The sequence below is a fragment of the Tamandua tetradactyla genome, chromosome 7 (assembly GCF_023851605.1).
Source record: "Tamandua tetradactyla isolate mTamTet1 chromosome 7, mTamTet1.pri, whole genome shotgun sequence".
Lineage (NCBI taxonomy): Eukaryota > Metazoa > Chordata > Mammalia > Pilosa > Myrmecophagidae > Tamandua > Tamandua tetradactyla.
The window spans coordinates 85,021,707-85,036,835 of record NC_135333.1 but is presented as its reverse complement, the minus strand read 5'-3'; the positions used below and the strand labels follow the sequence as shown (position 1 = coordinate 85,036,835).

Sequence of the window (15,129 nt, the reverse complement as noted above, 5' to 3'; positions counted from 1 at the left end):
GGTAGAAATGGAAATTGGCCCAAATTTGTCTAAAAAAAGGGGCTCATTCAACTGGATCCCCTACCCTTGTATTTTTTTTTCAGACATCTACAAAGATTTGAAAGTGATTTAGTCTCTTAGCACACCCTGTAGTGTGCTCTAAGTGTACTCAGTTTCAGAAATGTAACAGAGTATCTAGGTCCTACCCTCTAAAAGTCATATAAACAAGTTAATATCAGTTAAAACATTTTATTTAAAACATTAAAATCGGTGGTTTTTATTTTTATTTAAACAGTGCTGCATCAGCAACAGCCTGAATAATGAGGTCCTCATTAAAAAATCAAGCAGCAATTATTTGTTGAGAATATATGTGCTCATGCTTGATTTGGTGACAGGAGGAAAATGTTTTTCCAGCTCTTCCCCCAAGGCATGTCATGTGGAGTCCTAATTTCGATGACAGCATAGGCTTTTCATTTGATATATGAGACCAAATACTCTTACTGTCCAGTGGATGAGATAAATTTCTACATGAAATATGCTAGCAGCACAAGGCTATGCATTTAAGTGTTTAACCATCTGTTAAAGCCAGCAAATAATAGAGGCATTGGGGGGAATATGAATGGAAACCCCAAACACTGACCGAGTTCCTATTCCATGAAGCCTAGTGTCTCAGGTGCTCTGGGAACACATTATTGAGTAAGAAATTTCTAGCCACCAGGCTTTGGCCTAAACTGATGAGTCGGATTTGTATAGGAGGGAGAAAAAAATGCATTCCATGCAAGGACAACACGGCTGGTAATGCAGCGACAGAAGCGATTCCTGTGTGACCGAAAAGGGTGATGGTAATAGCCTGCTGAGGAAACGCAGGAAATAAGGATGAACCATAGTGTGGGGCAAAAGCCACAAGCGTAAGACAATCTTAAGTTTCAGAAAAAGGGAACAAAACAAAACAAAACGGTACATTGCATTACAGAGAAGTTTCATTTTAAGGCAAGACTTTAATGTATTTTTAAAATATTAAATGGAGAAACACTTCCATAGCCTCTATAACACACTATGCCTTAATTTTGTTTACTGGCTTAGTTGCTCAAAACTCTGCCTCTCCCTCCAAACCTCAAGAACAGAAGAGGGTTGGCGTTGGCTGGTTCCTTTGAAGGACTTCAGTTGCTCTTTCTTTTTAAAGAACCTTTATTCAGTTCACTGTGGTAAGATGTAACTTTGTGATTTCACGTTTTCCTGTCTCAACTGATTTACTTCTCCAGGGCATTGATTTCTAAGGCATGCCTGCGCGTAGAGGGGAGTGGTATTGGGAGAATACGACTACGGCGATCCTTTGATACACCACGCCGTTTTGGTAAATAACTTCCTATCAACTTCTCAAGTCCCACTCTCAATGAAGAAAGGAGCTGTACAGTACCGAGCTACGTAGCGATGCGGGTAGCTTACCCCGGGCGCTGCAGCCAGGTCGACTGAGCAAACGGAGCTGTGGCCTTGGATTCTGGTCATGATGATTAAGAGGACCCGTCGGGTTTCTTTGTCTTTGCGCATTTTATGCTTGACGAGATGCTTAGACAAGTAGACCAGGCAACCGCTAGGAGGTACTCCAGCGTTGCGTCTGCAGCTGGAACGAGCAGAAATGGATAACGGTGGCGCCCTTGGTTCCGCGAGTCTAGGCGGGTGGCCCTTTTCCAAATTCGGGGTGGTATAAGCTTGTTGAGGGGAGCGAGGAAGATGTCTCAATACAAACGGACCTTTAATCTAAAAGATGTAGGAGGCGAAAGCGCCTTCAAACATCAAGATATCCGGACCCTGCGTCCTTGGGCAGCAGCTGTGTGCACATCTGGATGTAGCAGTTCCTTGCCGCGCGAGGCGGAGGACCCTGGTGTGAGCGCGCCTCGTCGTGCACGAGCATGCGCGCACGTGTGCATCGGTGTGTGTGTATGTGTGTGTGTGTGTGTTTGTGTAAGTGCGTGCGCACGCGCGCCCGGGTATCGGCTGTAGCCGCGGCTCCGGGACCCGCAATGGGGGTGCACGACCTGTGGGGAATAACTCCCCACCGGCCTCTTCGCGCCTCACTGAAGGTTACCAACCAACCAGTTAGAGAAAGACGTGGGTGACGGCGGCAGAGTGACAACCCGAGCACGCCGACTGCGTATCGAAGGGTCAGGGTATCATCCAGTCGCTGCCCCATTCGGGGACTTATTTTTATTTTGTTTTATTTTTGGAGGGGGAGTGTTGTTTTGTATTGTCTGCCTCTATCGCCACAGAACAAGGGAAGAAGAGAGGGTGCGCGCTCTAGCTGAGCGTCGCTGATCTAAAACCGGTCGAAGGAGGCAGTTTTGCTGACGGGGGAAGGAGGGGGAGACCTTGATTTCCACCAATCCCCGGGCGTCTGTCTGCGAAGTCCGGGGCTCAGCGGAAGGCTGCAGCGCGCCGCTGAATTAACTGATGAGAGCGAGTTCTTTTATTCTCCGGGAGGGGTGGGGAGGGAGGGTCCTGGAGGGCGAGGCGAAGAATCCCGCCGCAGGATAGCGGTCCCGGGCCCGGTGGAAATTTCCAAAGACTTGGCGCGGCGCGGAGGGCGCGTCTGGGGGGGGGGGTGCCTGGAGGCGCAGCAGGGCGGGAGACGCGGAGAGGAGGCGTAGGGCGAAGGAGCATAGCGCTGAAGGGGACACCGCGGACCAAATGTCTGGGAGGAAGCCCGGTCTCTTTCCGGACCCACGCCGAGCGCGACCGTGATGCTGCAGAACCCGCGGGAGAGGCACGGCGCCACCACTCTCTGGGCACTCGGAGACTCCAGCGCCCGCCTTCTGCAGGGGAAGCTACCATGGCCATAGCTCGTGACTTGTCCCCCGGCCACTTCTCTTAGATCGGAATCCTTGAAAAAGTTGCATTTAAAAAATCCTTGCGCTGACCTTTGGGCCGTGGGAGCCGAAGAAGCGTGAGTGCGTGCGGGAGCAAGAAAGCGAAAGGTGTGTGTGCATGGGGGGCCGGCGGTGGGGGAACTCTTAGCTGCCACTTCCCCAAGTGTCGTGCTGAGGCTCTGGCCCCCGCCCCGCGGAACCCTGGGGCCGCGATGAGCCCCTGCGGGCAAACCCGGCGACACACGTCTAGAGGGGTCATGGCCCTACTGGCGTGGAAGTTCCCTCGGACCCGACTGCCGGTGGGAGCCAGTGCCCTCTGCGTGGTGGTCCTCTGTTGGCTTTATATATTCCCCGTCTACCGGCTGCCCGACGAGAAGGAGATCGTGCAGGGTGTGCTGCAACAGGGCACCGCGTGGAGGAGGAACCAGACAGCCGCCAGAGTCTTCAGGTACCCTTGCCCTCCCGGCTCCTCCCCGCTCGTGTCCTTTCCTCCCTGGCGCGCAGAGCACAGGGACACCAATTAGAACAGCCTCTTACAGACGTCCTTTCCATCCAGTCCTTTTCTTATCCCCTTTGCCATGGTCAACCTGGAGACTTTAGTCAAGCTTCCTTCCCCATCCTTCGTTCTAAAAGATGTGTAGACACCCGCTTTGCCCGTGTAAAGCCTGTACGCCTTTCTCCCAAGCTTGAATTGCATTTAACGATTTGCCAATAACTGATCGGAAGGAGAAGTCAGGATAACTTAGACCTTTGTATTTAATGAGGATATATTTTGCTTGGGCTTTGCAGACGTTTGAAGCTATATAGAGCTAGAAGCAGGTAAAAGGCTGAGGTTAGGTGACCGGTTGGTGACGTAGATCACTGGGCTGGTAAGTCTTGGGCAGTGAAATTGAAACATGGACACCCAGCCGGGATCTCGCTGCTTTGCGCCTTGAACCCATAGCTAACACACAGCACTTACTGATGATGTCCTGCTAGGAGCTAGGTACTGTGCATTTATTATGATGTCTCAGCAACTTTCCAACGACAGATATTATTATACCCATTTTACCGACTTCAAACTGAATCTTTAGAAGAATAAGTTAATTGTCCAAGGTCATGTACTGAAGTGTAAGAGCTGGAATTTAATCAGGCAAAACCCCAAAGCTCCCAAATATTTTCCTTTTCTTACTGTGGCTGTTTTCTCCTGGAGGATAGGGATATGCTTTTAGGTACTAGAAATCAGAAAGTACAACTAAAACCAAGTTGGAAAGCAGAACTTCAAGGATTACTCAGAGATTGTAGTTTTCTTTCCTTTCAGTTTGTCTAAAAACAAGTTTCTGGAGGCAGGGGTTGTACAGTTAAATTGAAGGAAGGCAGATCTGCTTTCCTTTTCCCTCAACCTCTCTTGGCCTTTTGAGGGGACACACTGGGCACTTCCGTTGCTGGGATGCGTCCCTTTCACCTTCAACCCCTTGAGCTGCAGATGCTGCAATCAGCACCCCCAGTAACTGTGGTGGTGTCTGGGTGGGGAGTGCTATCCTTGGCTCTGGATAGGATCTTTCCAAGCAGTATATGGGCAAATGAGAGCCAACTTTATTATTCTTCACTGAGGGTAGCTACAGATACTCAGAAACATCTATGAATTTAAAAAACTTTTTAAATATTTGGTTTTCTTCCTCATTTCAAGCCTACTCCAAGAAGGAAGGTCAAAGGGAGGAATTCCCCCCTCCCCCCAGAGGAAGGCAACTGATTTCTCCTTTAAACTGGAAGGGAAGGCTTTTCTTTTATCTCTCTTTCTATAATTTTGCTACCAAGTTTAAATTAGTCCTGGTCCCTTTAGGAGTACAAAAGAGTTAATTTTCTTGCACCTTTACGGATCAATTGATTGCTAGCATCTAGCAATTCTTTTCTGTAAAGACAGAAAACGCTTTCGTTGCAAGTAATATAAGGAAATGAGTTAAGAACTTTCCATTGGTCTGCAATGAAAGAGTCCTTTTTTGTATAGGAAGAGGAATAATGAAGCTCTGTTAGAGCATAGATATCTTTTTGGAGGACATAATCAAGTGGAAATGCTTCATATTATGAGAAACACAGACTGATAATTTCTGAAACAGGTTTGTTCCTTGCCGTTTGTAACTTGAAATAATCTTCAGTATGTTTGACTGTCATTTTGTCTTGGTGTGCAGAGAATTGCTTATGAAGATCCACATTATAAAAACTGCCTAAATGTATATACCTCAAAGTTAGGATATGTAGAACTGTGTAAGAGGCGCCATTGTTTACTTGAAAACAGGTAGGGCTTCATAGTAGAATTCTGACTTTTTAAACTGACAGTGTCGTTACTAAATAAACAGCAGAGAAGCTTTGTTGAGTTGCTCTCCTTGAGTTCTAACTTCCTCATATATAAAATGGAATAAATAACATCTACCTTGCAGGGTTGTTAAAAGGGTTAAATAAAATAACTGATGCCAAGTGTCTGGCATGCTGTGTACCCAATAATGGTTGTTATTATAATTGCTATAAATGATGCTTTTCTGTGTATGTTACAACTTAAATAAGTCCATAAGAACTTAGAATGTTTGACTTGCCAAAGAGAAATATTAGTGGCATCCCCCTACCACTATCCACCCGACACACTTAAGTTAACGAGGATAAGGAATTTTAAGAGATGGTAAAAGTTTAATAGTTTGTTAAGTCAAAGCCTTCTTTTTTCACTGTGCACGTTTAATAAAATCCATTTTTAAAAACATATGGATTGTTAATATGTGGGCAGTAGTATGTTTATTAAACTTTAGGTCAGCCAGAGAGCCTTTATATGTTGAGACAGAACTTTGGCATAAAAGGGATTCTGTTTCTTTAGTCTGAAACATTTTTTTTTGCATAAATACAAATATGCATATGCTAATGTACAGAATGGACTAATATATGGGGATATGTGTGCACATTTATTCGTGAATCATGAAATGATGTCCATATATTTGTACAAATATATGTGCATACACAGACAAACAAATGTTTTAATCAATCAGCCAATGTTTAATGAGTTGACTATGGTGTGCCAGATATGTGTGAGTCCCTGGGGGGCGGGGGTGGAGCTGGGAACAGGATAGACAATTGGCCTATCCTGAGAGAGCTTATCGCCTACATACGGGTCACAGATAAAAACAAACGAGTAAATCAATACAATGGTTTAAGTACTTAAATGCTATGAAGTTAAAAGAAGGTGTTTCGTTATGTTTGCAAGTACAGGAACTTCAGCTTTCGTTTTGCTATCTGTATCTCTGTTTACTTTTGTGATTTTTTTCTTCTCCTAGCATAGAGGGCAAACTGCGCAAAAGAGGGCAGTAAAAAAGTAACAAAACTGCAATATTTTTGAGCCTAACAGGAAAGTTTCCTAAAATTCAACAGCAATAGAAAGGTAAAGAAATCAATTGGCCCTATGACAGGAGCTTTCTTAACTCTTACTGTCTCTGATTCAGTAGTCAAGTAGTGTGGGGAAAATGCCAAACCAAAGGAGAGTTGTCTCTCCCATGGGCCCTACCCATTTCCTTTGTTCTGTAGAGATGACCCTCAGCTCACAATTTATGTGCAAGGCACTTGACATGTTCACCACAACAATAAAAACAAATTATTAGATGCTTATTATCTTCTTGGCACTATGCTAGGTGCTTTCTATGTAATCTTTCATTTTTATCATCATAACAATCTTGTATAAGTGGATACATTTTGATCTACTTATAAAGATGAACATGCTCAGTTCTCCATCATCAGGGAATTTACCATAATCCCATGGGAAAGACATATATGTATATAGTTAACTAACTTGAAATAGGACGGTAAAAGAGAGGGGCATAACAGAGTGAAGCGCGTTTGGGCTTGCAAGCAGTTGGCTAGACTACAGTTGGAATTTGTATTGCATCACTTTTTAGTTGTGTGATAACCGGTAAGTTCAACTCTCAGAGCTTCAGTTTCCCCATTTGTTAAATGGGGTTTGTATGATGCCTTACGGGTTTGTAATAAGACTTACTTGATAGACTGCAGAAAGCACCTAGAGTGATGCTTGCTGCATATCTCTATTTAATACATGGATGTTCTAGTAATAGGAGCATAAACAAAGGGCTGGAAAGGTGCGGAGAAAATAATATAGAGGAGGAGACAAATCAGAGAAGGCTTCAGAGAGGAGGTGGTGTTTATACCAAGCCTTGAAGGATGGTAAGATGAGACAGTATAAGAGGTGAGGGCCGAAGGGTATTACAGGCATAGAGAAGAGCAAAAGTCAAGGCAGGGAGGTGTTGAAGTACCTGGTGTGTTTCCTTTATAGGAATGATTAAATTATGCTCACAAAGACCATTGCAGAAAGATAGGCTGGGAAGTAAATGTCGTCAGTTGTGGCTTATGCAAATGGACAGACAGCAAGTGTCCAAGGGCTTTGAACTAACTGTTGGCAGAGATCACACATCAGTGATACAATTTGGGAGAAGGAGAAACACACCAAAGTAGTTGTTTTGAAATTTCTGTGTACCCACTAGTGGTAGCCATTACTCTAAGCAATTATGTTCCCCTTTTCTTTTCCCAAATGCTGAATGAACCACTACTGTAAGCATTTTGAGCTTTTTGCAGCATTTCTTTCTCCATTTCTGAACTCTCAGTATGTCAAAACCTTCAGGTATTTTCAGAGCTGCCCTGCTGATAGCAGAATGGCATTGGGGATGGAGGGAATGATAGGAAGATGCAGTTGTCTGTGTCTATGAGATATAAATAGGATGTTTCTAAGTTGGGAACATGTAGATTTTACTTTAAAAGCTGTTCAGGAAAAAAAAGTTGAGTTTTGCTGTTGAAAAAATAAGCTTGGGTTGGTTATGTTGCAAGTTTATGAATGTGGGAAAATCTCATTAATAATAGCTGTGAAAGTAGAAATAAATCTTTAACATTTATTGGACACATAAAATGTCCCAAGCCCAGTTCTTAGTGCTTATATACAGTACCTAACTGTCCTCATAGCAACTCTATAAAGTAGGGACACTTATACTTGTTTCAGAGATGAGGAAATGGAAGTTCAGAGATGTCCATTAGCAAAGGGCATCTTTTGCTAATGGTTAGGATTCTCATCTGGAGCCATTTGATACTAAACCTTTTGCTCATTATGGATATTCTTAGGTAAATGAGACATTGTTTTATCTCTATCTCTATCTCTATCTCTATCTCTATCTCTATCTCTATCTCTATCTCTATCATCTTATGATCTGGCCCTGAATACTTCCTCAGTGTCATCTTTCATCAGTTTTCTTCTTTATGCTTTAGTAATATTGGTATCATTACAATTCCTGAAATTGGTCGGGCTATATTGGATTTGCTCGTGTCATTCCCTCTGCCTGAGGTGCCCTCACTGCAAGGCCGTGTCGGCTTGCCCCTCCCCTGGCTTATCCCTGCTCATCCCCTAACTGTGCATTGTCATGGTTAAGAGCAGACTCTGAATTAGGCTAGCGTTTACTCAAATTCTGACTCCACCGCTTGCTGTGTTCGTGAGCAAGCTAGCCTTTATTGTCCATTTCTTCATCTGTAAAATGCAGCGTCTTGTACAATTGTGAGAATTAGATTAGTTAATGCATTTAATATGTTTAGAACAGTTTCTGGTATATAAAGTGCTCTGCTCACGGTTAGTTCTCTTCAAGACTTCCTTGACTCTTTCTTTTTTCCCCAGGCTAAGTTAGATCTTCTCCTTTCTGTTTTCTCCACATTTTGTGCATGTAACAGTATTTCTTTCATTTATCCAAAACACCCGCCACTGTGTCTACCTCTCTTACCATAGAAGATGCTGGGACTATAGCAGTGAACTTAACACAATTCTTGCGTTTTTGGAACATACAGACTAGTGAGAGAGGAATAGATAATAAATGGATAATTGTATAAATATCTGGTAGTGGCAAGTATTTATCTCAGTGCATTAAAATGATCAGTTAGTTTGCTGGCCTTCACTAATTTTAAGCTCCTTGAATATAGGGACTATGTCTCATTTATCTTTGCATTCCCAGAGCCTACCATGGTCCCTGGCACATTGAAATTTTTGTCACATTGTTGAGTGAATGAAAGTTTTAGAAAGGTGTGGCACCAAAATGCCAGTCAGTCAATCAATATATATTTAGTGAGACTCTTTTCTGTGTCTAGCACTCTGCTTGGCAGTGTGGAGCATTCAAAAGAGTAAATGGTATATTTGCTATTCTCAAAGAGTCCTTCTCTTAGAGCTGTGGTTTTCAGCCTTGGCACCGCTGACATTTTGGGTGGGATACTTCTTTCTTGTAGGGGACTGTCCTGTATATTGTAGAATGTTTAGCAGCATCTCTGGCCTCTACCTACTAGATTTTTTTTTAACTTTTTTTATTAATAAAAAAAATTAACAAACAAAACATTTAGATATCATTCCATTCTACATATACAATCAGTAATTCTTAATATCATCACATAGTTGCATATTCATCATTTCTTAGTACATTTGCATCGATTTAGAAAGAGAAATAAAAAGACAACAGAAAAAAATAAAATAATAGAGAAAAAAAAGACTATACATACCATACCCCTTACCCCTTGCTTTCATTTACCACTATTTCAAACTGAATTTATTTTAACATTTGTTCCCCCTATTATTTATTTTTATTCCATATGTTCTACTCTTCTGTTGATATAGTAGCTAAAGGGAGCATCAAACATAAGGTTTTCACATTCACTGAGTCTCATTATGAAAGCTATATCATTGTTCAATCATCATCAAGAAAGATGGCTACTGGAACACAGCACTATATTTTCAGGCAATTCCCTCCAGCCTCTCCACTACATCTTGAACAACAAGGTGATATCTACTTAATGTGTAAGAATAACCTCCAGGATAACCTCTCGACTCTGTTTGGAATCTCTCAGCCATTGACACTTTGTCTCATTTTACTCTTCCCCCTTTTGGTCAAGAAGTTTCTCTCAATCCCTTGATGTTAATTCTCAGTTCATTCTAGGGTTTTTCTCAGTCCCTTGATGCTGAGTCTCAGCTCATTCCAGGATCTCTGTCCCACGTTGCCAGGAAGGTCCACACCCCTGGGAGTCATGTCCCACGCAGAGAGGGGGAGGGTGGTGAGACTGCTCGTTGTGTTGGCTGGAGAGAGGGGCCACATCTGAGCAACAAAAGAGGCTCTCTTGGGGGTGACTCTTAGGCCTAAATTTTAAGTAGACTTGACCTATCCTTTGTGTGGTTAAGTTTCATGTGAACAAACCCCAAGACTGGGGGCTCAGCCTATAGCTATGGTTGTCCACACTGTTTGTGAGAATATCAAGAATTCAACTTGGGGTCTACCTACTAGATTTAACAACCAAAAATGTCTTCAGACTTAGAGAAATGACCCCTGAGGGGAAAAATTACTCCTGGTTGAGAACCACTGCTCTAGAGAAATAAAGCCAACCCATCTGACAAGATTAAAATCACCCAGAAAATATTGTGCATTGAAGAGTTACATTTGAAAACTGTAGAATAAATGCTTTGACAATTAGAGGCCCGCCCAAATAGTCCCTGCATGGGGCATTTATCCCAACCCTTTTCCTAAGATAGGTTACCCCACCAGTGTGCATACCTAAGGGATGGCTAAAGGACGGTCCCTGTTTGGATGGGGAAGCTGTGGAAGGAGCTTGGGTATAGGACTGAAAAGCCCACATGTGTACCTGGGTTGAGTTGTCCCTGTGTTGCCATGTTCCAGTGTCAAAGTCCCTGCAGTCTGAGAATTTTAAATTCAAGTCTGACATTCCAGATTATTATATGGGTACCTTTGTCCAGGGAGGAGGATAGAAAGGTAGAACGTATTTTTTGTTGCTGTGTGTTGGCTTTATAAAAACTTTCCAATATTTAGATATGTGGGATATGGGCCTTCATTTGTACTCTTGCTCTTTGCCTTGCTAATGGGAGAGGTTGTAGTGTCTTTGATTTGCACCGTATGAGCAATACTCAAGTGAAAGATTGTTGTGTTCATTTTGCAACTTGGGGACTCATTAGTCTTCATATCAAAGAAGAGCGTTTTAGGAAGATAGTTGGCCCAATTAAATCAACATATATATATTAGCGTAGGCCAGTTTGTCTTTTTACAGAATTGTGAATCATCTTGAAAGTGATGCTGACTATGCATTATTAATGCAATTTCTCATGAGGCAGCTGATAGAATCCTAGTAAAAGAGAAGTAATATGTTTTAGTTTTAATTTAGGTCTCGGCTGTATCAGGAGGTGTGTGACCTTGCCTACCTCTACGTGCCTTTGTTTTTGTCTTAGGTCTGTGATGACAATTAAGTGAGATAATAAATGTAGGGTTTTGAGAACAATGCCTTGCATTTTGTAAATTCTTAATATTAGTTCTTGTCATTTGCTTGTTTATTTGATTACTCTGTATTGGTGCTGATGATATGTAAGCCCAGTCCTGGGTGAAGGGAATGGGTCTGCCTTCATGGGGCACACAGTCTATCAGGAAAGGCAGGCTTTGAACAAGTGATTAAAAGCATGACTTGCCACACAACAGCTCTACTAGTAAATGATTATCCATTTGTGAGGATTTCATGCTAACAAAAGTGTCTAAAGCTATTTTTAATTCTTTTAATGCCCTGAAACTAATGGAGAAAAAATTGCTGTTAGAAAAAACAAATGGACAATAATAAAATGAAAGTATATCTACATTTCAAACATTAGAACTATAGTTTAATGAAATCTGGAGGGATACATGATCTGGAAACAAAGTTTTAATAATAACTACAAAATAAAACCCTTTCATGGCACTTACTATGTTCCAGAAACTGTTCTAAGTACTGCATATTTATGAACTAATTGAATCCTTATAACAAACTTCTAAGGTGGATACTAATATTACATTCAACTTACAGATGAGGTTATTGAAGCACTGAGATGTTTACTTGTTCCAGATTTTACAGTAAGTAACTGTTTACTTGTCACAGTTTTACGGTGCAGCTGGGATTTGAACCCAACCAGCTTGGCTCCAGAGTCTATGCGATTAATTAATGAGAAGAAACTTTGTGCTCCTTAGAGGATAGTAGGTAGTGGTGTCTGAAGTGCAGGGCCATGGCTGGTGACATTCTATACACATTCATTCATACTTTTGTTCATTCTTCAGATCTTTGTTAAGAGCCTAAATGTTCCAGGTACTACTGCAGGACTGATGATACAGAGTTGAGGAAGAGAGACATGATTCCTACTTTCTCCTGATTTAAAATCCAGTGGGAAAGACAGAAAGACAATTATGATATAGTATAAAGATAAGGGAAGAATAAGGTGCTAGGAGAAAGCATGAGAAAGGCCCTTAGCTCAACCATAAGACCAGGGCAGGAGGAACTGATGTGTAAGCTGAGACCTGAAGGATGATGGAGAGGAGGGGAGTTTGAAGAATCAGATTTAGATTGAGGAGACAGCACAAGAAGGGAGACTGTAGGGGCTTGTGGGAAGTGAAAGAAAGATAATATGGTTGGAGCAAGAATAGGGGGCAAGGAGCAGAATGAGGAGACGCTGGAGAGAGAGGCAGGGGCCAAATCAGCCTAGACTTGTAAGCCTACATCAAGGGCCCAGTCTCTCAGCTCACAACATCTGAGTGGGGGCGTGCTGGATCGTAGCTTTGTCCAGCTTCCTCATTGCAGAGCAGAGGCTCTCTGTACCAGATGGGATGTGGAATCCATAGCGTTCCTTACTTGGATGGGTGAGATGACAGGAAGTTTGTTCCCACCTGTAAAAAGTCTGGGCCCTGGTGGCCAGAGAATAGGTTCTGTTCCTGATCCTGTCATTTATTAATCTTGTCAACTTGAATATTTACTTGGCCTTTCTGAACCTTAGCTGGGGGTGCAGCATTTACCTTGAGAGGATTAGGTACTGAATAATTGCTAATGATTAAGCTATAATGAGGAGAAAAGCCGTGTTCTGGAACAGATCCTATGCCTATTATTGTATCTTTAGTACAGAAATATCTGGCAATGAAATATAACTTTATACCTTCTTCTTCACCTTCTTCCTTCATAGAATTAGTACTAAGGATACTCTAAAATGACCCACAGAAATTTAAAGAAGATAGCAGAGCCCACCAATAAGTCATCTGACCATTCATTCAATCATTCATTCATTCATTCTACCACATTCCCTAAGTACCTATTATGTGTTTATTAGGTGCCGGAGATACAGTGATGAACCCAGTCCTTAATTTTACAAAATGTATATTGTAGTCTCACGTCATTAACAAAATTTTTGTAAGAAATTGAGTAACATGGTATCCCAAGGGTTATAGTGTGTCTGTTTTTGATAACTAGGCTGAATTTTCCTTGCCAAATAATGTATTTTTATTGATGTATATTATATATTCACATACCGTGTAATCATCCAAAGTGTACAGTCAAGGGTTCACAATATCATCATATCGATATGCATTTATCATCACAGCCAACTTTTTTCTTTTTTGTGAAAAATAACATATATACAAAAAAGTAATACATTTCAAAGAACATCACAACAATTAATTGTAGAGCAGATTTCAGAGTTTGGTATGGGTTACAATTCCACAAATTTAAGTTTTTCTTTATAGCTGCTTTAAGATACTGGAGAGTAAAAGAAATATCAATATAATGATCCAGCAGTTATACTCATTTATTAAACCATACCTTCTCCGTAAAACTCCACCATTGCCTTTGATCTTTCTCCCACTCATTAGGAGTATTTGGGCTATGCCCATTCTAACTTTTTCATGTTGCAAATGGCTGTTGATAATATTGGATATGGGGATAGAACTAGTTGATATTCTGGAAAGGCTGGTCCCTCTGCATTTCAGGATTTATTTGGTCCCGAGACCCGTCTGGATTGTAGACCCATCTGGATTGTTACCCTAGTGCATGGACTTTTGTAGAATCTTATATAACACCCTAGGTGTTATATATACAAAATCATAATGGTTTTGATTAGAGTTTGGCAACTATGAGAGGTAGCAATGTCTAACTGAAGCTTGCATAAGAGTGACCTCCAGAGTAGCCTCTCAACTCTATTTGAACTCTCTCAGTCACTGATACCTTTTTTGTTACACTTCTTTTCCCCCTTTTGGTCAGATTGGCATTGTTGATCCCACAGTGTCAGGGCCAGGCTCATCCTTGGGAGTCATCTCCCATGCCGTCAGGGAGACGTTCACCCCTGAATGTCGTGTCCTACATAGTGGGGAGGGCAGTGATTTCACTTGCAGAGTTGGGTTTAGAGAGAGAATGGCCACATCTAAGCAACAAAAGAGGTCCTCTGGAAGTAACTCTTAAGTATACCTATAGGTAGGGTAAGATTCTCCTCTACATGCATAAACTGCACAAGAGCAAGCCTCAAGATCAGGGGCTTGGCCTATTGATTTGGGTGTCCCTAATGTCTGACACAGTATCAGGGGTTTACCCTGTGGTAAAGTTAAAAGTTCCGTATTTGTTCTCCCATCCCTCAAGGAACCTTGCTAATACTTTTTGATTACCTGCTTAATATACTCTGGGATGTATTCAGGCATTACATTAAACTGTATAGGATTAAAGGCCCTCGTTCTTATTCTGGGCTCCCTGTTTTTGGATTGTTTAAACGATCTGTCCAGACAGGTTGAGTTAGATTATATGCTACAGAAAATTTAGGTTCTGAACAAAATAAACATTTCTTCCTTTGGTCTCAAAGAGTAGATGAGGCTTTAAAATACAGACAATGTCTTCCTTACTCCTGTATACTGAACTGCTTTAACCCCTACCAGGCTATACACATGTAAAACAGCCCCTCAAAATCCAGAAATAACAGTTACCACTCCGGTCTAAATACGACCGCTATAATACAATCTAGGCCCCTGTTTTCTTATAAGAATTTTCTAAATGACTCAATACAATATTTTCTCTTTTGTTTCTGACTAATTTTGCCTCACCAAATGTCTCATAGGTTCACTCACAACGTTGCATCCCTCACAACTTTGTTCCTTTTTGTAGCAGCACAATATGTAATCATATATGTACACTGTTGTTTGCTGTTCAACTTCTTAGTCAGCTCATTCTTCAACCACCGCCATTCATTGGGCATCTTATATAATGTCCAAAGTCAATAGTTCATCAACACTCTCCATTTTAGATAATTTCATTGTTCCCAAGAGAAAGATAACCATTGAATACACCCTCACCAAATAAAAAATCCAAACCTCCCCTTAGGTCTTGTCCCTCCCCCATTATTTACCCTTGGTATTGCTGTGGTGTGGTTGATGTTTTCCCATTAAATATAGCCCATAGCATGCAATAGTTA

The 15,129-nt window shown here is 41.8% G+C and overlaps 1 protein-coding gene across 1 annotated transcript in view; it reads left to right on the top strand.

The window, feature by feature from the left end:
• The first annotated feature begins 1,930 nt into the window (after window positions 1-1,930).
• ST8SIA1 (ST8 alpha-N-acetyl-neuraminide alpha-2,8-sialyltransferase 1) overlaps window positions 1,931-15,129 on the top strand; it is a 170,247-nt gene continuing 157,048 nt past the window's right edge. The window contains exon 1 of the mRNA XM_077170269.1: window positions 1,931-3,291. Within this exon, the coding sequence (XP_077026384.1) occupies window positions 3,056-3,291 (236 nt within the window). The 5' untranslated portion in view covers window positions 1,931-3,055. The remainder of the gene's footprint in view (window positions 3,292-15,129) is intronic.